This window comes from Lampris incognitus, chromosome 6, assembly GCF_029633865.1.
Source record: "Lampris incognitus isolate fLamInc1 chromosome 6, fLamInc1.hap2, whole genome shotgun sequence".
NCBI lineage: Eukaryota > Metazoa > Chordata > Actinopteri > Lampriformes > Lampridae > Lampris > Lampris incognitus.
The window spans coordinates 42820394-42842782 of record NC_079216.1 but is presented as its reverse complement, the minus strand read 5'-3'; the positions used below and the strand labels follow the sequence as shown (position 1 = coordinate 42842782).

Below are 22389 nucleotides of genomic sequence, written 5' to 3'. Positions count from 1 at the left end.
CATCTGTCAGCTACCTTTGATTTGGTTAACTACCAAATCCTCCTCTCCACACTCACTGAGCTTGGTATCTCAGGATCTGTCATCCGCTAGTTCATGTCCTACCTCTCTGGGAGATCTTTTAGAGTATCTTGGAGGGGAGAAGTGTCATGGAAAAATAAATATGGCTGTACATTGTATGCACGTTTCTGACTTAGGTATTTTCATTTTGACTTGCGAGTTTTTCTTTTCTTTTTTTAGCTGGGATAAATGGCATCTTCTGTGATGGCCTGGTGGCCTGTCCAGGGTGTCTCCCCGCCTGCCGCCCAATGACTGCTGGGATAGGCTCCAGCATCCCCGCAACCCTGAGAGCAGGATATGTGGTTTGGATAATGGATTGATGGAAATGGCATCTTTAAGCACCTGAATGGGTTTCCTTCTCGTCGTCTTGTGCTTATACTGGCTGGAAAATTGATAAATTTCCTATCCTAGTAACCACGGGGAAAATAAAATCACCTCTTTGTGGTCCATATTGGTGAAATCCACCCCGTTCACCTCCACAATTTGGTCGCCAACCTACAGAGAGAGGTGTGATTTTAGATACAGTTTGAAGCTGGTGGATATTTGGGTCTCATCAAGTCATAGAGTCATTTGAGTGATTCTGAGCCCTCGCCTCAAGTCCAACTTCTGCAGAGAGGGAGCCTGGCTTGACATTACTGAGGTAGATGCCAGGTTTCTGGGTGGGCCCGCTAGAGATGCTGATGCCCATGCCCTTGGTGCCGACCAGGCTGAGGAAAACCTTTTTCTCCTTTATCTCCTTCCCTCCAATGGATGCCAAGCCCGCCATGCTGCTCTTTTTCTCCTGGGGCAGAATGGTAAGGAAGAAAGAACGGGGGGGGGGGGTGGACAAACCCATATTTGTTATCAAATTATGTGCTATTGCTTTTAAGTGTTGTAATAAAGAAAAATCTGTCTCTGCTTTTGAAAATATTGGTGCAATCAATTAGAAATCTTTGGATCTTACCCCTGACTCAGACACAAACTGGTCCACAAATTGCCACTTGAGGGGCTCCTCGGATGAACTGGTGAAGAGGGGAGAGAGGAAAAGAACAATGTTATCTCAACACAGCAATCAAATCTCGGTACATTGTTCCCAGCTTAAAGCTTGACAAAAAAAAATTGATGAAAGTAATTACAACTGCTATCATAAAATATAAATCATCTTACCTTTTTACTGGGATCATCCCCACATCTGTTCAGACAAGATACCCGCCCCCAAAGAAAAGATATGAAATGAAATTTAAGGAATACAACTCCCGTTAAAGAACACTGAATTTCATATGCATGAAAATGTCTTTCTGTGGATGAAAATTAGGTTGTTAGCGACTTACGCCTGACTTTGAGTGACACAGTTTTCTTGGTTTTGATGAGGCTGATAACCTCCTCATGGATGCAGGAGGAGATGGAGTATCCATTGATGCGAACAATCTCATCCCCGACCTAAACGTTACACAGAGGGCAATCTTTTGAATTATTTTGAAAAATGCTGAGGAAAGAGAATGATAAACTTCAAATTATTAACATGGGGGTCAGACGCTGCAATTCATGGACTCTGTTTTTATAGTTCTCATGTGATAAATTCCAGCTATGATTTTGATCTAAGAGAAAGCTTGATTTCCTCTTCATTTTGTGCAGGTGACAGATTCCCCTGAGAGTTTGGTATAAAACACAATGTAAAAAAAGTTGACAAGGCCATTTTGTTTGTGTGGATGAGCCGAAACAAGTCCAAAGTGGATTTTTGCATTTTTCTCATGAAATCAGAGCATTCCTTCACTCCTTGTCTATCAGACCGAGAATGGACTGTCTAATATAGACATCCGAGTACTGTGGCAGCAAAACAAACATGAGTCTTTACCCCATTGAGGGTATTTTGGTTTTATTACTATCATCTGCCGAGCAGTGATCAGTGATCCTCAATAGCCACAAAAGGAAATTAGTGTCTGAATGATCTCGAATGACCCCATAAGCAATGGAGTCATGACATCAGCACAATAGCGTTACTTAGAAATATATAGGTAATGAATTACTCTTCTGTTATAAACATTCAAACCTCTTCGGAAGGTAATAATAATCACATTCATCATCATCATCATTATCATCATCATCCTGAATAATAATCAGCTTTATTTCTTTATTTTTTTTGGGGGGGGGTTCCCCTTTTTCTCCCCAACTGTACCCAGCCAATTACCCCACTCCAGAGCCCTAGAAAGAGAGAGTTGCGTCAATGAGGAGTCAGAACGCGAGAGGGTCACGTGGTTCATGTAGCCGCCGAATAGTTCCAAACGAAGCTTGGTGGGTCATTTAAATGAACTGCTTAGCCGCGATTTCTGGTAACTACTAACCAATATTTTCAGATTTTTACATTTATATATAGATATAGATATATTCCAACGTGACATATATTCTATGCGCACTGTTTGGAACTATCCGGGGCTCCCATGATCCGCCATTGCTGTGGCCCATTGACATCTACGGAGTTGACGTAACTCTCTCTTTCTAGGGCTCTGCCCCACTCTTCCGAGCCATCCCAGTCATTGCTCCACCCCCTCTGTCAATCCGGGGAGGGCTGCAGACTACCACATGCCTCCTCCCATACATGTGGAGTCGCCAGCCGCTTCTTTTCACCTGACAGTGAGGAGTTTCGCCAGGGGGACGTAGCACATGGGAGGATCACGCTATTCCCCCCAGTTCCCCCTCCCCCCTGGACAAGAGCCCCAACCGACCAGAGGAGGCACTAGTGCAGCGACCAGGACACATACCCACATCCGGCTTTGCACTCGCAGACACGGCCAATTGTGTCTGTAGTGATGCCTGACCAAGCCGGAGGTAACACAGGGATTCGAACCGGCGATCCCTGTGTTGGTAGGCAATGGAATAGACCGCTACGCAACCCGGATGCCCCTATAATCAACTTTATTTCTGTTGCTCTTATCTAAATGCAAACATTACAGAGTGCTTCACAAAACCACGCTCAAACCGAGGAATAGCAAACATTGGGAGACTTTGGCAATACAGATATCTTCGACAGAGACACACAGACGAACCTGAAGGCCGACAGTCCCAGCCTGACCATCCTTGATAATCTGTGATATAAAGAGACCACAGCCAAACTCCAGCCCTCCTCTGACGCTCAGACCCAGCCCCTCAGGGTGGGTTCGATCCAAACGGACCTCTTTCAGCTTCCTGCAGAATCAGGAAAGAAAAGGAAGTGCATAAACCGATGAAATAGCACGTAGAAATCAGATAGTTGGAGGAAGGACAAAAGAGCAGTACTTATCAACCAAAGAGAGGGGTGACATGGAAGCACATAGAAAATGACAAGGGGGAAGTATTATATAATAAAACCCTTATTAACATTAATGAAATTTAATTCAATGAAGTTTAATGAAAAAATCTCTGGCACAGGATACAACTCCTCTACACCAGACTCAACAAATCAAAACAAACAACCATGCAAAAAGAACCACAATATAGTTATTAAAATCACAATATTATCACAAATAATCACAAATCACAAATACAATAGTCTCTCAAATACATTAGTCTCACAAATAATCATAGTCACACAATACCCACAATGATCACAACTCAGCTTTATATTGTATAAAAAGTCCTTTGTTGACCAAAATTTATCTAATCTATTTTTAAAAGAATTAACTGAAGGAGCCTGCACCACATCCTCTGGAAGGTTGTTCCATGCTCTTACAGCAAGAAAGTCTTACAGCAAGAAGTTTTTTCTCTTTTCAGAGTGACACTTTAACGGGAATAGTTTTAAGGAGTTCCCTCTTAGCTCATACCTATTATTCCACAAATAGACAACAGGTTCAGCTGTGAAAATCACATATTTTGTGTACAAGCTTATAGACTTCAATCATGTCTCCTCTATGTCTCCTGTATACTAGAGTTGGTAGTTGTAAATTTCTTAACCTCTCTTCATATGACATCTCTTTCAGACCTGGGATTAGTTTAGTAGCTCTTCTCTGAACCTTCTCAATTGCTTTTATATACTTTACTTTATAAGGACACCAGACCAAGCTTGCAAATTCAAGATGAGATCGCACCTAGGATTTATATAATGGTAAAACTATTTCCTTAAACAAATTTAGAAAAGTTCTAATCGACCACGACACCTATGACCTTTTCCTGTTCCACTTGCTGAAGCATCAAATCTTCAACTTTGTAGTTAACCCAGTTGGCACTTGTTTTCCCAGTGTGTAAATGTTTGCATTTTCCTGGATTTAATTTCAGTAGCCATCTATCACACCAGTTCCTCATGCTATGGAGGTCTGCTTGAAGATGGGCTGTATCAGTGTCCTTATTAATTATCCTAAATATTTTTGCACACCCATACCCATACCCATGTATATAAATATTTTTGTATGCCCAGGCTACTATGACTAATTGAACAATAAAAGCTGACAATAAAAGGTGTTTGCCTTCTATAGTCACCTACTCTCCTATCGATAGGTCTGGCCCATCTGATTGCTTCTGCACTATATCTTAATGTACTTTATACTGGATGTTATGCAATTTTGTATTGTTCATAGTTTGGAGGGGATGCTTGAGGTGAGGGTTAGCTGAGAAAAGTTCTATTTTTATCTTGATTTATATTCATTATTCAATTGTACCTGTCTACAGGGTAAACATTTAGGGTTGCAATGTATTATGGTGTAATTTATGTGTGCAATGTAAGTTGTTTTTTTGGTCAATATTTATGTTCAATTACTGTCTCAACTGCTGTATAGGCACAATAACTAAGACTGAAAACAACCCTCTGACTTTTCTTAGTGGTTAAAATCAGTTAAATCAGTAAATCGGTTAAAATCAGGACATCGATGTATGACTGTACTCACCGTGATCTCTTGGGAGTGAGAAGGTCGTACTCCACCTGGTGTTTAAGAGGGATGAGAGGTCGGATGGCATCGAACAGCGGCAATCGTTTTGGGTCGTTGATCACCAGTTTCAGGTCTCCAACCAGTACTGGCAAATCCATAGACCTGAGTTTGTTGGAAGAGAGTTAGTAGAAGAAAGCCACTTCATTTTGTCATTGCACAGTTGTTTAGTTACAGCGCATTTGTTCTCTGCATTTAACCCATCCTGTTGTATAGGAGCAGTAGGCAGCTGCAGCGCCCGGGGACCAACTCCAGTTCTTCTTTCCATTGCCTTGCTCAGGGGCACAGACGGGAGTATTAACCCTAACATGCATGTCTTTTGATGGTGGGAGGAAACTGGAGCACTCGGAGGAAACCCACAGAGACACGGGGAGAACATGCAAACTCCACACAGAAAGGACGTGGGATGGCCTGGGGTTCGAACCCTGGACCTTCTTGCTGTCAGGCAACAGTGCTAACCACTGGGCCACCGTGTCGCCCCTGTAGGTTTCTCAGGAAACCTCAATCTCAACATAGTTCTCCATCCATCCATTATCCAAACCGCTTATCCTGCTCTCAGGGTCGCGGGGATGCTGGAGCCTATCCCAGCAGTCATTGGGCGGCAGGCGGGGAGACACCCTGGACAAGCCCCCAGGCCATCACAGGGCCGACACACATCCACATTCACACCTAGGGACAATATAATACGGCGATTCACCTGACCTAAATGTCCTTGGACTGTGAGAGGAAACCTGAACACCCGAAGGAAACCCACGCAGACACGGAGAGAACATGCAAACTCCACACAGAACGGACCTGGGACAGCCTGGGGTTCAAATCCAGGACCTTCTTGCTGTGAGGCAACAGTGCTAACCACTGGGCCACCATGCCACCCCTGTAGGTTTCTTAGGAAACCTCAATCTCGATAAAGTTTTAATGTGCAAAATGAATAAAATGTCCAAGTGAATACAAATGTAATGGTAAAATGTTTAAGAATGGTAAACACTTGCAGTTGCAGAATTGCTGCTTGTCGAAAAAGGTAAACACTTTTTGGTTTGGGAAACTTTAGCATACAGTTAATAACTGTGTAATAAAAGAGAAGCAAGACTAAGGATAATCTAGATTACCCTATTTTTCAGGTACATTGTGAATATTAGCATGGCAAGCATGACAATAGTATTGTATTCTGATGGAAAATAGAATCCAATATGCTTCCATTTACAATTTCAAGAGGGCACAGGGTAACAGGTGAAGCAATTTAAACAGCAATGTACAGTTACTGCATAAAATCTGTCCACGTGGCCTGCTCTGTAAATTATTAACAGGTGCCATTTCAGTCCTGCCTGGAGCATTAACAACAAAAGGACTTTTGTGAATAACTGGCCAGGCTTGGCGGGGCACGCTGGAAACTGATCAGACGTTTAGCCAATAGGGCCACAGTTTTCTGGCTCCACACAAAGACTAAGGGAAACCTAGACCTCTGGCCCCTATTCACCCCCTCTCAGCCTCTTTGACTTGCTTGTTATTAGAAACCTTGATAAAGACCAAACCTCACCGCTCAGTTTTAGCAACACACAGAGATGTAAAAAACACAGTTTAGTCTGAGGGCCTATGTATTCTGAACAGCACATCACATCTGTGTGCATCAAAGAAGATTGAGTGTTTTGGAGAGCTCATCATTAAAAGTTTAGACTTTGTGAAGATTCAAGTTAGACTGCCTCAAAATCCAAGTGACCATTATCTCTGTAGACAAATAAGTCTTAACTAGACTGTTATTTGATAGGGCATCCAGATACAAAAAAACGTGACGCGTGCACACATATACAAGCATGCACGTGCATGCACACAGACACAGACACACACACAGACACAGACACAGACACACACACAGACACAGACACACACACACACACACACACACACACACACACACACACACACACACACACACACACACACACACACACACACACACACACACAATACAGTAATAAAGTAGCAACCTCTGTTCCATCACATACTTAAGTGAAGAATTTGGACACTAAAAGACAGTACTCACTGGTGATACATGCGGAGGACATCATAGAGGTAGTCCTTCTCTGCTTCATTGTCAATGAGCAGCTCCACCTGCAAGAAAAGGCAAACACCTGGTTTCACTCACATTTGCCACTGCAAACATATACAAGTACATTACAAACAAATAGAAATACAAGTACAAGTACAAAATCCACTCCGACACATACTCCTTTCCAGATCCTGTCAAAACTTTATGGTGAAAATCAAATGTTGTGTAAATGTGTGTTTCTGTTTTAGGTTTGTGTGTGTGTGTGTGTGTGTGTGTGTGTGTGTGTGTGTGTGTGTGTGTGTGTGTGTGTGTGTGTGTGTGTGTGTGTGTGTGTGTGTGTGTGTGTGTGTGTGTGTGTTGAGCCATACAAACCTGATGTCTGCTGAACTGCTGCAGAAAGATTTTGAGGAAACGCTTTGGCCAATCGCTGATGTAGCACATGTCCTTAAAGACAGACAGGATGTGCCTGTCCTACACTATGCTGAAGGCATCGACGTGTACCTAAGACTTTTCTCTTTGTGAGAGCGAATGGTTAAATATCTCTACTTGAGATTTACGGTCTCATCAGTTCATTGCTGGATGTGAGGAGCAGTAGGTTAGCTTGGCAGTTCACCTTGAGGAGGCTCCTCAGCCTGAACTGATGCTATGGGCTGCCCTTCCATCAGAGGGAGGGAACGTGAGTGTGATGGAGGAGAGGTGGAGAGGTCTGCAGGTCTCAGTTTACATCTCCCAGGTAAACAGCCCTCAATATAACCTTACCTCACATTGCACTTGTATTATGTGTGCAATCCAGTGTAGTAAGGGCAGGGTAACAATTCAGTATTACCGCTTATGGCCTTTCAATAGTTATGTATCAAGATGAAATTCTGATATTGTCATGACTCGAATATATGGTGTTGTTTTCTAAATTAATGATGAATGAGAATCTATCACCTAAAATTCCTCGGAAAATTAGTTCTGAAATATCTGAGGAAATATTATTTTACAACCAAAGTTTGATATTGCACTTTACATTACAAATTCATTCAATGTGATGAACCTCAGCTGGATTCTTAATATGTTATTTTTGCAAATGTAAGCAGACCACATGACATACTTCGATATTGTGTAAAACAGGGAAATTATCATGATAGCAATATTTCTCATATCACCCAGCACTGCTCCAATGTGCTTATTAGGTTGACTGACGTCTGACTCTAAAATCCCTTGTTGAAACATAGTTTTATATCAGCATTCTTTTGGTCTCTGGCTATTTTCCTCCTTGTTTGAGATTGCTCGTTTAATTCTCTGTATTAATAGGTTTTCCTCTTTGTCTTACACTGCCGCTGATGTTTTGGTGTATTGGTCTTTTTGGGTGTTTTGCTGCTTGTTTATAAAGCACTTTGTAACTCCATTTTGAAAAGTGCTATGCAGATAAAGACTATTATTATTTTTGTTATTATTATTATTATTATTATTAATACAATAAATAAGTAAGCATACACACATAGAGGGATATATTCTCTGTTTCATAGGGATAGCACATGAGGAGTAGCATACAGGCAACTGAAACAAGCCTGTTTGAGGTTATACCAAATGTGTGGATTAAATGGTTATGATGGGTGGGTTTATGGCTGTCATAAACATCATAAACTGACTCCGACCAATGGGATGGGAGTCAGCAACTCATGCAGGACTAACTACACCCAGACTTTGGCACCATAAATTGCTGCAGCAGGTATCTTGTTTAAGATAGTCGCTAGGATGCCCGTCATAGCATAAAAGGATTGCTTTGAGAGAGACATACTGAAATAACAAGTGTCTTTTTAAATCAAAAGTGAAGTTATCGGTGCACTTGTAACAATGGAAATTTGTAATTTCACTGCCAACGTTGCTCAGACTGGCGGCAGCATAGCTTCAAAGTATAGGAGCCCTGCTCTTGCCACAAACCATTCATATCACATATATCTTCATATAATGAAAGGAACCCAGGTGAACACGGGAGGAACACACAGAATCCACACAGACGGTTATGGGATACAGTATAACCTCAACATCCACAACTGTTGTCATGAGAATGATGTAGCAAAAGAGGTGATGTCCCAAAAGAAATACGTACACTAGGATATCTAACATAGTGGGGGGGAAAGAGCATATGTCCAATCCATGAATTATCACAGGAGGCATGTCATCATGTATTGCTAATTTTAAAATTACAAAATTGTTAACGCGCGTTTTCTTCTGTATTTGCAAAGCAATACTAAAAAGAAATGGGACACACACACACACACACACACACACACACACACACACACACACACACACACACACACACACACACACACACACACACACACAACTATACACTTACACATTCAAACAAACAAACAAACCAATAGGCTATGCCAACTTCCCCACAAACAAAGCCTCGTTTCTCTGCTCCCACAGCGTCACGACAAGGGCCTCTAATTGGTGCAGTAAATAGTCCCATCCATTCCGCTCAACTGCTCATCTCTGGCAAGGTCTTAATTATCTAAAGGGTAGCTGTCCTTTGTGAGGAGCCTGTAATATGGGACCCGACCTGCATGATGCACAGATGGCTGTTATGTCCTTGCTTGCTCCAGTACGTATCGTGTTCCTTTCCTCTGTTATCTTTTACTCACGGGAACTTCTACAATTCTACAATTCATTTTTACCAGCGCGAAAACCACCAAAGAGCCGACTATTTCCAACATCTAAATTACACTTTGTCCGTGTATCCAATCGTTGTTGTTCTATAATCATTTCGACCATATGTGGGCAAAATGATACTTATTCTGTACAACAACCAAATGCCAGGTAAGAGCCACTTTGTAAGATCACACTCTCGGGAGAGACCAGATATTAAAGTGCTATGTCATGGAAAATGATGGCCATTCCTAAGTTTTAACAGCTGGTGATAACAAAACATCACAAAAATAGGTTATAGGCCCTGTATACTAACCAGCTGTACGTCCTGCGCAACATCCAGATGATAACAGTGCTCCAGAAACTTTTCTTAAGACAGTTGAGAAACAGTTTTTGCTCGATATTTGATGATGGTAGATGTATTTCCGATGAGGATCTTACCTTGTGCCTAAATTCTCGGGCAACTTTTCGCTCCATATTTGACAACGAAGTCACTGGCCGCCGAGCGATCCCTGTCTCTCTTGGGTAATTTGGCAGATCGGCTAGTCAGCGCCAAGGTGGGCGGTGTTCAGATCACAGGCGCTGATCTTGGAGCAGTTGGATAATCTATAACAAATACAGGTGTGTGATAACAGCGGTTTGATGATGGAGTCCATTTTGTGGCGTAACTCCTATTTATTTTCACCGTTGTTGCTTGTATACTCATCTCTTGAAAATTGTGACTCATGGTTGGCTATTACCCGCTTCGCTAAAACACTAATCTACGAAAAGTAAGCTGATATTTCAGGTTTCAGGTTGTCGATGCGGAAAAACATATTACATTTTTCAAAATAACACATACTAAATTAATGAAATATGAAGAAAATGATATGATGATATATGATGAAAATATTATGAATTTGATCACCACTAGATGGCGGTGAAACATAACACATGATTGGTCACGTTTCCCCCGAAGAACCAGAAAGCCGTTTGCGAACCGCCAATAAAATCAAAAGAAGCAGAAGAAGAACTTTTCAAAGAAGTTATCCCGAAGAAGAAGAAGAACAAGAAGACCGGTTGTAAACTTCCGGGTTTCAAATGCTTGACAACGATTCAAAAACTCGTAGTAACATAAACCTGTGAAGGGTACGTATGTTTATTCAGAGAAATTAACTAATGAAGCGAATGTAATGTGGTTGAGCTCTTGCCGTACTTTTATGTGTTTGTTTTATGCTTGTAGTTCTTATAATGTTTGTTTCACTGCAAGTTTTCGTCCTTTTTGTAGTGGATGAGATGGCTACGATAACACATACACACTAACACTCAGCATCCTAATCTTTTTAATTACACGGTATTGCAAACTAGATACCGATCGAGCTGAAGTCTACCTGGAGAATATGCCCAGGACTTTACAAATTCTCTCTATTTCTAGTAATAATGTTGCGTTTGATGCGCTATGTTCAAATGTCCCGCGTCCCCTGACGCCCAACCCACGCCGGCAACAACTACATCTAACCACCTGTTGCTCAATTAGAAAAGCATTTGTTTTGTTTGCTCTTGCTATTGAATACTGTCGGTAACAAATAGTACATATGTAGTTCATTGCGATATTACATACGTACAATAGTACGTATGTAATATGTAATAACGCAATGGACATTTGTTATAAACAAAGTGGCAGATATTGCATGATGTTTTCCTGTTGAGCTTGCTCTTTATGATATCAACAGAACACTGGACGTAATATTTTACTCCTCGTTTCAGTTTCGCGCTGGGATGGACTCTTCAGCAAGAGTTTTGGGGAAACGTAGGTAAGATAATTGAAAAGCACGCTGGAAATACATTTTTGTTGGCAATCCATGTGAATTAACAGAACAAGATGTCTATGGGACTGCAACCCATAAGAACCCCATATTATTTTACTGATCTTCTTTTACTCATCTGAACAAGGGATCTGCTATTCACTTTAATCTCCTTTAATGATACTTAAATGGATTTTGCTTATCTAATCTTCACTACAACAGGGTAATTCTAATCTTATTTTGAAGAGATTTGGGATTACTCCTTAAAGGATTTAAAATCCCTGCACCCAGGTTCTGTAAGACAGTGGGTGAATGCCTCCTGAAATTACACATGTTGTAATAGAACCGATACCATTCAACAGAATAAAACATCACACTAACAAAACGTCACACTGTATATCGCTGAGTATATAGTGTGACAGTTTATTAGTGTGACGGCATACACTCACCGGCCACTTTATTAGGCACACCTGTCCAACTGCTCGTTAACGCAAATTCCTGATCAGCCAATCACATGGCAGCAACTCAATGCATTTAGGCATGTAGACATGGTCAAGACGATCTGCTGCAGTTCAAACCGAGCATCAGAATGGGGAAGAAAGGTGATTTAAGTGACTTTGAACGTGGCATGGTTGTTGGTGCCAGACGGGCTGGTCTGAGTATTTCAGAAACTGCTGATCTACTGGGATTTTCACGCACAACCATCTCTAGGGTTTACAGAGAATGGTCCGGAAAAGAGAAAATATCCAGTGAGCGGCAGTTCTGTGGGCGAAAATGCCTTGTTGATGCCAGAGGTCAGAGGAGAATGGCCAGACTGGTTCGAGCTGATAGAAAGGCAACAGTAACTCAAATAACCACTCATTACAACCGAGGTATGCAGAAGAGCATCTCTGAACGCACAACACGTCGAACCTTGAGGCAGATGGGCTACAGTAGCCGAAGACCACTCCGGGTGCCACTCCTGTCAGCTAAGAACAGGAAACTGAGGCTACAATTCGCACAGGTTCACCAAAATTAGACAATAGAAGATTGGAAAAACGTTGCCTGGTCTGATGAGTCTCGATTTCTGCTGCGACATTCGGATGGTAGGGTCAGAATTTGGCGTCAACAACATGAAAGCATGGATCCATCCTGCCTTGTATCAACGGTTCAGGCTGGTGGTGGTGGTGTAATGGTGTGGGGGATATTTTCTTGGCACACTTTGGGCCCCTTAGTACCAATTGAGCATCGTGTCAGCGCCACAGCCTACCTGAGTATTGTTGCTGACCATGTCCATCCCTTTATGACCACAGTGTTCCCATCTTCTGATGGCTACTTCCAGCAGGATAACGCGCCATGTCATGAAGCTCGAATCATCTCAGACTGGTTTCTTGAACATGACAATGAGTTCACTGTACTCAAATGGCCTCCACAGTCACCAGATCTCAATCCAATAGAGCACTTTTGGGATGTGGTGGACCGGGAGATTCGCATCATGGATGTGCGGCCGACAAATCTGCAGCAACTGCGTGATGCTATCATGTCAATATGGACCAAACTCTCTGAGGAATGTTTCCAGTACCTTGTTGAATCTATGCCACGAAGGATTAAGGCAGTTCTGAAGGCAAAAGGGGGTCCAACCCGGTACTAGCAAGGTGTACCTAATAAAGTGGCCAGTGAGTGTATATACATACATACACACACACATATATATATATAGCGTTTTTTTCTGAAACCATCAATGGTGTTATAAGTGCTCAACTAACGAGGAGCGGAACGAAACAGGCCTGTACTGCTATATATTAAAACTTTTTTTCCTGTATCTGTATATATATATATATATATATATATATACCGCAAAACCATCAAACTCCCAGGCCTCTGGTAGAGGACCCAAGTTTGAGGAAGACACACCACCTGAAAAAGAGTGGTAAGGCCGCAGATATCAGGACATGGAAACTCTTCACAATGCATGGAGGGTTCCACCTGAAGTTCAGCAGCCTGAGACTGTACGATAAGTGAAAAGATGGGGGTCGTGGGTTAGTGAGTGTCAGAGCTACTATCCAGGATGAAACGAGGACCATCCATGATTACATCAGAAAAAGCCCCCCCCAGGACGAACTGCTGAGTACCTCAGGCAGCAGAAGACAGAGTGGGGAGGAAGAAGAGGGGGTATCATGGAAGACCGAGCACCTCCATGGGATGCACCATCAACAGATAGAAGATGTGGCTGATATTGAGAAATCTTACCAGTGGCTAGAAAAGGCTGGATTGAAGGCCAGCACAGAGGCTGTGATCATAGCAGCACAAGAAAAGGCACTCAGTACCAGATCGGTTGAGGCAGGGGTCTACCACACATGACAAGAACCGTGATGCAGGCTGTGCAAAGATGCCCCTGATACAGTCCAGCAATTAGTAGCAGGGTGTAAAATGCTAGCTCGGAAAGAGCATGCTGAAAGGCATAACCAAGTGGCTGAGATAGTGTACAGGAACATCTGTACTGAATACAGACTGGAAGTCCTGAAGTCCAAATGGGAGACACTGCCAAATGTGGTTGAGAATGGCAGAGCTAAGATCCTTTGGGACTTGAAATTCCAGACTGACAAGCAGATGCTGGCTAACCAACCAGACATTGTGGTGGTCGACAAGAAATAGAAGACAGCAGTAATGATCAATATAGCAATTCAGACCAACGGCATCATTGGGAAAAATAAACATGAAAAGCTAGAGAAATACCAAGGGCTGAAGGAAAAACTAGATTGGATATGGAAGGTGAAATCCATAGTAGTCCCAGTGGTTATAGGAGCGCTACAGGCTGTGACCCCCCCAGACTGGGGGAGTGGCTCCAGCAGATTCCAGGAACAACATCTGAGGTCTGCCCAGAAGAGTGCAGTCCCAGGAACAGCTAAAATACTGTGCAGAACCCTCGAACTCCGAGGCCTCTGTTAGAGGACCTGAGCTTGAGGAAGACACACAACACCCGAAAAAGTTTGAGAGGGGAAAATTATAATTACATATATCTTTTTCAGATCCAATAATCACACCCCAAGCCAGAAACTTGACTCGCCACTTCCCCCCATCAATGAGCGTCTGGCCTACCTGCGTCCATCCAGGGAACTGCTGGAGTTCTACCGAAAGAAGATCGCCCAGTTTGATGGTGAGCATGAAGATCTGCTGCAGATGCTTGAGAAATACAGAGGCATCACAGAGGACCAGGTGAAACACTGTTCAGTCTTTGTCGTGTGTGTGTGTGTGTGTGTGCGCATGTGACAAAAAAAAGAGTAGTAGTCGCTGTGTTAGCATGTTTGCCTGTGTTGAGTGTCCATTGTTCCTTTCTCTTGTGTGCTTAGCATAAACTTCAGTGGGAGATACGACAGCGAGAGGGGGAGATCGCTGAGCTACAAAAAGCTCTGAGTGACATGCAGGTCTATCTTTTCCAAGAGAGAGAGCAGTCCCTGCGACTCTATGCAGAAAACGACAGACTAAAGATCAGGTGAGTGGAAGGTTGATGAAACTGTCAGAGACCAGGACAGAATAAAAGGTTATTGAGCAATCTGAAGTAGACACATCTCTACTGATATTTTAGTGTCTGCTTTATTGTATTGCCATTTTCCTTTCCTGATGCTGCAGTACAGAAATAATGCAGGGATTTAAAACCATTAACAGCCACTCTATCCCTTCACCATGCTCAGAGAGCTAGAGGACAGGAAGAAAATCCAGCACCTACTGGCACTGGTGGGTCCTGATGTTGGCGAGATCACATACTTCCACAGAGAGCCTCCACATAAGGTAGATATATTCACTTTGATTATCATAGAGCTTTCTTTAAAATGATAAGCATCATGAATATGCAGTAAAAGTCAGTACATGTACTAAACACTTCTAGTTACATTTTGGATACTCTTATTTAGGCATGTATGCCAAAATGGTAAACTGACATTCAGGTATGCTAACCATTTATTTGTTAAAATCTCAATTCTGACATTGTATGCAGAAGTGAAAGTTAACATTTTCCTACCAAACTTTTTTTTCCCTAACAGATACAATTAAAAATTGTAAATGTTTTTGCGTATTACACCAAATGATATACTGTTTTGCTGGTTATAGTTAAACAGTGGGAAAAAAACCCAGTGTTTACTCACCTTGACATGGTCTGTGGGGTAGGCTTTAAAACTTTGAATTTACTGTTCCCTAGTTTCTTGCTTACTTGAGCATACCTTTGTATCTGGTGATTATATTTCAGGTCACTATTCCACATAAGAAGCTAGAGCTAGGAACTGAGGAAAGTCTCGCCAATCTCAGACCAACAAAGTTAAGGCCTGGATCCATCAAAGGTTTGGTGAATGGTCTTCGCTTATGTCATGTCTTTTCTGTATTGTTACAGTGCATCCGGAAAGTATTCACACCCCTTCACTTTCCCCACATTTTGTTATGTTACAGCCTTATTCCAAAATGGATTAAATTCCTTTTTTTTCTCATCAATCTACACACAATACCCCATAATGACAAAGTGAAAAAGGTTTTGTAGAAATTTTTGCAAATTTTCACTTTGTCTGTGAAGAGCACAGGGCGCCAATGGCGAATCTGCCAACCAAGATGTTCTCTGGCAAAGGTCAATCGGGCTGCACGGTGTTGGGCTGTGAGCACAGGCCCCAATTGTGGACGTCGGGCCCTCATACCATCCTCATGCATTCTGTTTCTCACTGTTTGAGCAGAAACCTGCACATTAGTGGCCTGTTGAAGGTCGTTTTGTAGGGCTCCGGCAGTGCTCCTCATGTTCCTCCTTGCACAAAGGACCAGATAGCGGTCCTGCCGCAGGGTTGTTGTCCTCCTGCGGCCCCCTCCACGTCTCCTGGTGTACTGGCCTGTCTCCTGGTACCTCCTCCATGCTCTGGACACTGTGCTGGGAGACACATCAAATCTTCTTGCCACAGCACGCATTGATGTTCCATCCTGGATGAGCTGCCCTACCTGAGCAACTTCTGTAGGTTGCAAATACCGCCTCATGCCACCTCTAGTGGTGAGGGCACTACCAAAATGAAAAACTAACCAAAGATCGGCCAGAAAAGATGAGGACAGGCAAATGGTCTATGGCCACCACCTGCAAATCCATTCCTTTTATGGGGGTTGTCTTGCAAATTGTCTAATTTCCACCTGGTGGAAATTAGACAATTTACCAACAGGTGAAATTGAGTCACAAATCAGTGTTGCTTCCTAACTGGACAGGTTGATATCTCAAAAGTGTGATTGACTTGGAGCTACATTGCATTGCTTCTGTGTTCCCTTTATTTTTTTGAGCAGTGTATATATACGTGCAAGTGCGAGACGCACGAAACAGGCCTGTACTGCTATGCATTAAAATCTTTTTTCCTGTATCGGTGTTGATATATATATTTATTTTCTATTTCCGCTTCTCTTTCTGTTTGAGCAGGGAGCAGCAGGAGAACAAAATTTGTGGAAGGGGTTAATGGAGAGACAGTGGAACAGTACAAGGAGGACAACCAGACTCTCTTGTTACAGGTAGGGTTTCTCTTCCAGGATAATACACACAGCGCGAGGTAGATTGTGCCATCTTTGCTAAACAGGCACACAAACGCATGTACTTTCAAACACATCACCTCTCTGACAGGTTGTTTACAATAGTTGGTAACCCATATTCTGAGATGTATTTCTGTCTGGTGCGGCTATTTGTCAAATACTTCCGAAAAATTTAGTTATAGATTAACTATGCCCAATATTTCGGAGTTCAGAGATTTATGCCTGTGACATTTTGTGGGTTTTACCTCTTTAGGTGGAGGCCCTACAGGCTCAGATGGAGGAGCAAACACGCCTGGCTAAAGAGCAGGTGGAATCCCTGATGGAGGACCGAAGGATTTACGTGGAGGAGGGACAGGTGCAAAACCAGAGAGACCAGGAGCGCATCATCGCTTTAACTGAGAAGTAAGCCTTTTATATAAACTTAGCACAAAAAGTAAGGAAATTTGTGTTTGGTAGATTATTTCTTTGTTGTAACAATGCTTCTTGTCAATAAATCTTATATCAGGCACCTGATTGTCAGCACATCCCGGGGTACCAGAAGCTCAAAACAAGAGTCAGTAGCAACAGCAAAATAAGCTGTTTGGCATTGGCAGAGAAGATTTGGCAAATTTTTCATGGGCGCATCCCACATACTCAGCTCTGCTGCTCATCCCACAAATGCATGTTCCTTACAAATGTGGCACCATTTAAAAGGGAAATAAACAGGCTTTCCAAGGGTATAAGATTTATTGCCAAGAAGCATTGTTACAACAAAGAAATAATCTACCAAACACAAATTTCCTTACTTTTTGTGCTAAGTATAGTTTGTCTCCAACAGATGCTGGATTCATAATTCATTTATACTTCAAGCTAAGATAGCATAGCTTTGTTAATTCTACTATGTATATGTATTGGTCATTTGCAAAAGAAAACAACTATTAGTCTAAGTATTAGTTTTGTATTACTATACACACTTGGAGATAACAGTAAATAATGCAGTGTTAATTTCTTCCTGTTTGTTGGTCATTTGTGAAAGAAAGCGTTGGTTATTTTTCTTAAACACAATTTACGCTTCTCTTTTTTGAAAAAATATGAATGATGTTCAGTTTCTGATTTTATTAGATTTGGACTTTCATTACCTCTCTGCTATCCTTTTTCAGACTCAAGCATACCCAGGACTTGCTCTATGAGAGCACCCGAGATTTCCTGCAGCTCAAATTTGCAACACGAGCACAGGAGAAGAGCTGGATGGTGGAGAAAGACCGGTTCCTTAGGGAACTAGACTCCTGCCAGGACCGTCTGAGGAAGTCCAGGTATTGGGATGATGAGCCAGGGCCAGGACGGGGTTGGCAGCCCAGCAGTCCCACTCTGCTCATAAACCAGTCTCAACCAGAGTCACATCAAGCACACAAAGGGGAGCTTAGGGTAGGCCACTCTCTCTCTTTGTTGCCAAATCAATTGTGTAAGATTTTTCCACCATTCTTCTCTCCCCTAGGATCCACTGTGATAATAATTGTATCAGTTAGAAGAGTAATTTCAAGATGAACAGAAAAAATATGTGCACTTACTTGTAGAGATTGACAGGTTTTAAGAGCTGAGTCTCACTTACTCATACATCTTACAGAATAATGATATTGGTGGGTTGTAGAGCTCTGTTCATTTTTCATTTACTTATTCCATTCATTTCCTTAGGCTATTCAGGAGGATCTGAAGCAAGCCCACCATCTGGCAGAGATGTATAGAGAGCAGTGCATTAATTTGGAGGCAGACCTGGCCCAGATCAGAGAGGAGGGGGATGTGGGGAGGGAAATATTTAAGGTAAATTGTTTGGCTCGGTGCTTGTTTTGGCAATATCTTGATGTAAATCCATGCTTAATATCTAGACATGATTGAAGTTCATCTTTTGTAAGGATCTGTAAGTCTCTATAATTGACATTTTTGTAATTGCATGTGAAGCATTAACATAGTCAGTTTCCCCACCCAATAACAATATTAATGACTTGTGAGGCAGCTACAGCTACCTAGAAACAATTATTTCTTTGAACAGGAGCGTTCAGACAAGATGTCAAAGCGTCTTCAGCTGATGACTCAGCGTTATGAGGCGCTGGAGAAGAGGAGGGTCATGGAGGTGGAAGGCTTCAAGACGGACATCAAACAGCTCCGACAGAAACTCAAAGATGTGGAGAAACAGCTTCTGAAGGTAAAAAATGGGACAGCCATTTTTCAATACAATCTATTAATATGTTGGCTTGTCATTGCCAAATGTTTTTTTCAGTAGTTCAGTGACTTCAACACAGTCAACTGACATCAAACATAATATTCCTTAAATGCTTAGTATCATTCTTAATTATGATCCAGACAGGTTTCACCATGTGTTTTGTGTATTCACCATGTATTTCAGTTTACCCTGAATGTCAGGCCAAACCAGGACCTGGCCATCCTGCATGAGGTGCGCCAGACCAACACCAGGACAAAAAAGGTTCAGGGCGAGCTGCTGACTCTGAAGGCTAAAATCTATGGATTAGAAAATGACCTGCGCTTTTGCTGACAGTGAGCCAAGATGTTTTGTGTGAACTTTTTTTGCATATGTAGGAGATGTGTGTGTGTGTGTGTGTGTATATGTGTGTGTGTGTGTGTGTGTGTGTGTTTGCACATGTGTGCACTTGTATACATACCAAGGTTGATCCTAGTAATTTGAATTTTTGTTATACTGCTGAAACCTCTGAATGATTTTTGATATCCTTTATGATCAATAAAAATGTTTATACTATAGCATGTATTTGTTTTATGGTAATTATAAACAGATTATTATTTTCTTATAACATAGCAAGATTTGTGCTTTATTAAGCTGTAGCTCCAAAGACTATCACAGAAGAGGAGAAGCTATGTTCACAGGCGAGGTAAAATTGCTATATTTATGCTCGCCTTCATGTTCCGCAGGCAGTTTCATGCCCAGTGGCAGAGAAACTGCATAGTCAAAACAAAGCTTCAAGGGAAATGTGAACCATTGCGTCATTCTCCCAAAGTCATCATACTATGTAACCAAAGTTAATTTTATGATGATACATTAAAGCCAAAAAGTTACATGGTGCTGCTATAAGACAGTTTCAGGTGCAGTCATAGGTAAAATATTCATGGAAAAAAACCCATATACATACACAGAATAATTACAAATGAATAAATACATGATCTATGAAGTCCCAAGATGCCAATGGCCAAGCATGTAATTTGCTCCTGCAGCTTTACAAACCTCAGACTTGATTTTATGCTGCCATCTAGTGGTAAAATCGCAGCTAGCTAGCCTTATGGTTATAGCGCTCATACCCTTTCCTGGAACATGAAGGCTGGGTTTCTACACAGGCAGCCCAACCATCCCGAAAAGCCATGTGAGACATAAACACCAACAGTTGTTCAATGGTAAATAACTGCATTTTGGAGTAGTTTGGTGATAATTAAATTTTTGGAGGATATTGCATGAATTGATTTGCTTTGGGGAGGGGGGGGTATATTTCAAATAGATGACAACTTAGATAAAATATTCCTTAAACAGGTAGGCAGATCTTTGTTAAAATAATAAGCCAGGTGGCAGGTATACATACACTCACCGGCCACTTTATTAGGCACACCTGTCCAACTGCTCGTTAACGCAAATTTCTAATCAGCCAATCACATGGCAGCAACTCAATGCATTTAGGCATGTAGACATGGTCAAGACGATCTGCTGCAGTTCAAACCGAGCATCAGAATGGGGAAGAAAGGTGATTTAAGTGACTTTGAAAGTGGCATGGTTGTTGGTGCCAGACGGGCTGGTTTGAATATTTCAGAAACTGCTGATCTACTGGGATTTTCACGCACAACCATCTCTAGGGTTTACAGAGAATGGTCCGAAAAAGAAAATATCCAGTGAGCGGCAGTTCTGTGGGCGAAAATGCCTTGTTGATGCCAGAGGTCAGAGGAGAATGGCCAGACTGGTTCGAGCTGATAGAAAGGCAACAGTAACTCAAATAACCACTCATTACAACCGAGGTATGCAGAAGAGCATCTCTGAACGCACAACACGTCGAACCTTGAGGCAGATGGGCTACAGCAGCAGAAGACCACACCGGGTGCCACTCCTGTCAGCTAAGAACAGGAAACTGAGGCTACAATTCGCACAGGCTCACCAAAATTGGACAATAGAAGATTGGAAAAACGTTGCCTGGTCTGATGAGTCTCGATTTCTGCTGCGACATTCGGATGGTAGGGTCAGAATTTGGCGTCAACAACATGAAAGCATGGATCCATCCTGCCTTGTATCAAGGGTTCAGGCTGGTGGTAATGGTGTGGGAGATATTTTCTTGGCACACTTTGGGCCCCTTAGTACCAATTGAGCATCGTGTCAGCGCCACAGCCTACCTGAGTATTGTTGCTGACCATGTCCATCCCTTTATGACCACAATGTTCCCATCTTCTGATGGCTACTTCCAGCAGGATAACGCGCCATGTCATAAAGCTCGAATCATCTCAGACTGGTTTCTTGAACATGACAATGAGTTCACTGTACTCAAATGGCCTCCACAGTCACCAGATCTCAATCCAATAGAGCACCTTTGGGATGTGGTGGACCGGGAGATTCGCATCATGGATGTGCGGCCGACAAATCTGCAGCAACTGCGTGATGCTATCATGTCAATATGGACCAAACTCTGAGGAATGTTTCCAGTACCTTGTTGAATCTATGCCCCGAAGGATTAAGGCAGTTCTGAAGGCAAAAGGGGGTCCAACCCGATACTAGCAAGGTGTACCTAATAAAGTGGCCAGTGAGTGTATATATCAGGTCTATCGTCTACATCTTTTTCATTCATTCATTCATTCATCATCAGCCGCTTCTCCGGGGTCGGGTCGCGGTGGCAGCAAGCTAAGTAGGGCACTCCAGACGTCCCTCTCCCCAGTAATGAGTCCAGCCCCTCTCCATGAGTTTGGTACCAGAGCCCATGCTATGTATGGAGGTGAGCCCAACTATATCTAGTTGGTACCACTCCACCTCCCGCACCAGCTCAGGCTCCTTCCAACTGCCAGAGAGGTGACATTCCACATCCTGAGGACCAATCTGCGATGCCGGAAGTCGGCACACCCCGGTCCCCGCCTTTGCCTGCCGCCCAACCTGAATTGCACCCCACCCCAATGCTCATCCCCGCATGTGGTGGGTCCACGGGGTGCATCTTTTTGTAATTGTTAAATCGATGAGCTCTTTGTAGGATTAAAGTCATAGCCACAGAATTGCAGAACTAAGCATCAAGATAAAAGATTCATGATAAAACCAAATTGCACGACAGACACCACAGAGGCCGATTTACACGAAACTGTCTGTTTACACGATTGTTTTCAGAGATGGCATTTTGGATCATTTTGAAGTTTATTTAATGCTTGGCAAAACAGTTCTATATATGCATGCAAAGTATGATATGTGATATGTGTATCCCCATCGGTTAAGGGATTCAATGTTCACCGG

At 42.5% G+C, this 22389-nt stretch overlaps 2 protein-coding genes across 2 annotated transcripts in view; one reads left to right on the top strand and one right to left on the bottom strand.

Annotated features, from left to right (window-relative positions):
• The window catches only part of ush1c (Usher syndrome 1C), a 39741-nt gene extending 29621 nt beyond the window's left edge, over positions 1 to 10120 (bottom strand). The window contains exons 1-9 of the mRNA XM_056282629.1: positions 10060 to 10120; positions 6967 to 7034; positions 4890 to 5033; positions 3081 to 3219; positions 1368 to 1476; positions 1204 to 1228; positions 1001 to 1058; positions 650 to 838; positions 493 to 552 (exon numbers count right to left, since the gene is read on the bottom strand). Of these exons, the coding sequence (XP_056138604.1) occupies positions 493 to 552; positions 650 to 838; positions 1001 to 1058; positions 1204 to 1228; positions 1368 to 1476; positions 3081 to 3219; positions 4890 to 5033; positions 6967 to 7034; positions 10060 to 10095 (828 nt within the window). The 5' untranslated portion in view covers positions 10096 to 10120. The remainder of the gene's footprint in view (positions 1 to 492; positions 553 to 649; positions 839 to 1000; positions 1059 to 1203; positions 1229 to 1367; positions 1477 to 3080; positions 3220 to 4889; positions 5034 to 6966; positions 7035 to 10059) is intronic.
• Positions 10121 to 10698: 578 nt separating this feature from the next.
• Positions 10699 to 19617, top strand: ccdc77 (coiled-coil domain containing 77). Its single transcript, XM_056282529.1, has 12 exons — positions 10699 to 10746; positions 11365 to 11411; positions 14411 to 14597; positions 14732 to 14874; positions 15074 to 15170; positions 15625 to 15715; positions 16810 to 16901; positions 17173 to 17321; positions 18059 to 18323; positions 18591 to 18716; positions 18946 to 19098; positions 19300 to 19617. The coding sequence occupies exons 2-12, from the start codon at positions 11377 to 11379 to the stop codon at positions 19444 to 19446; spliced, it is 1485 nt and encodes a 494-aa protein (XP_056138504.1). The 5' UTR covers positions 10699 to 10746; positions 11365 to 11376; the 3' UTR covers positions 19447 to 19617.
• Positions 19618 to 22389: the final 2772 nt, after the last annotated feature.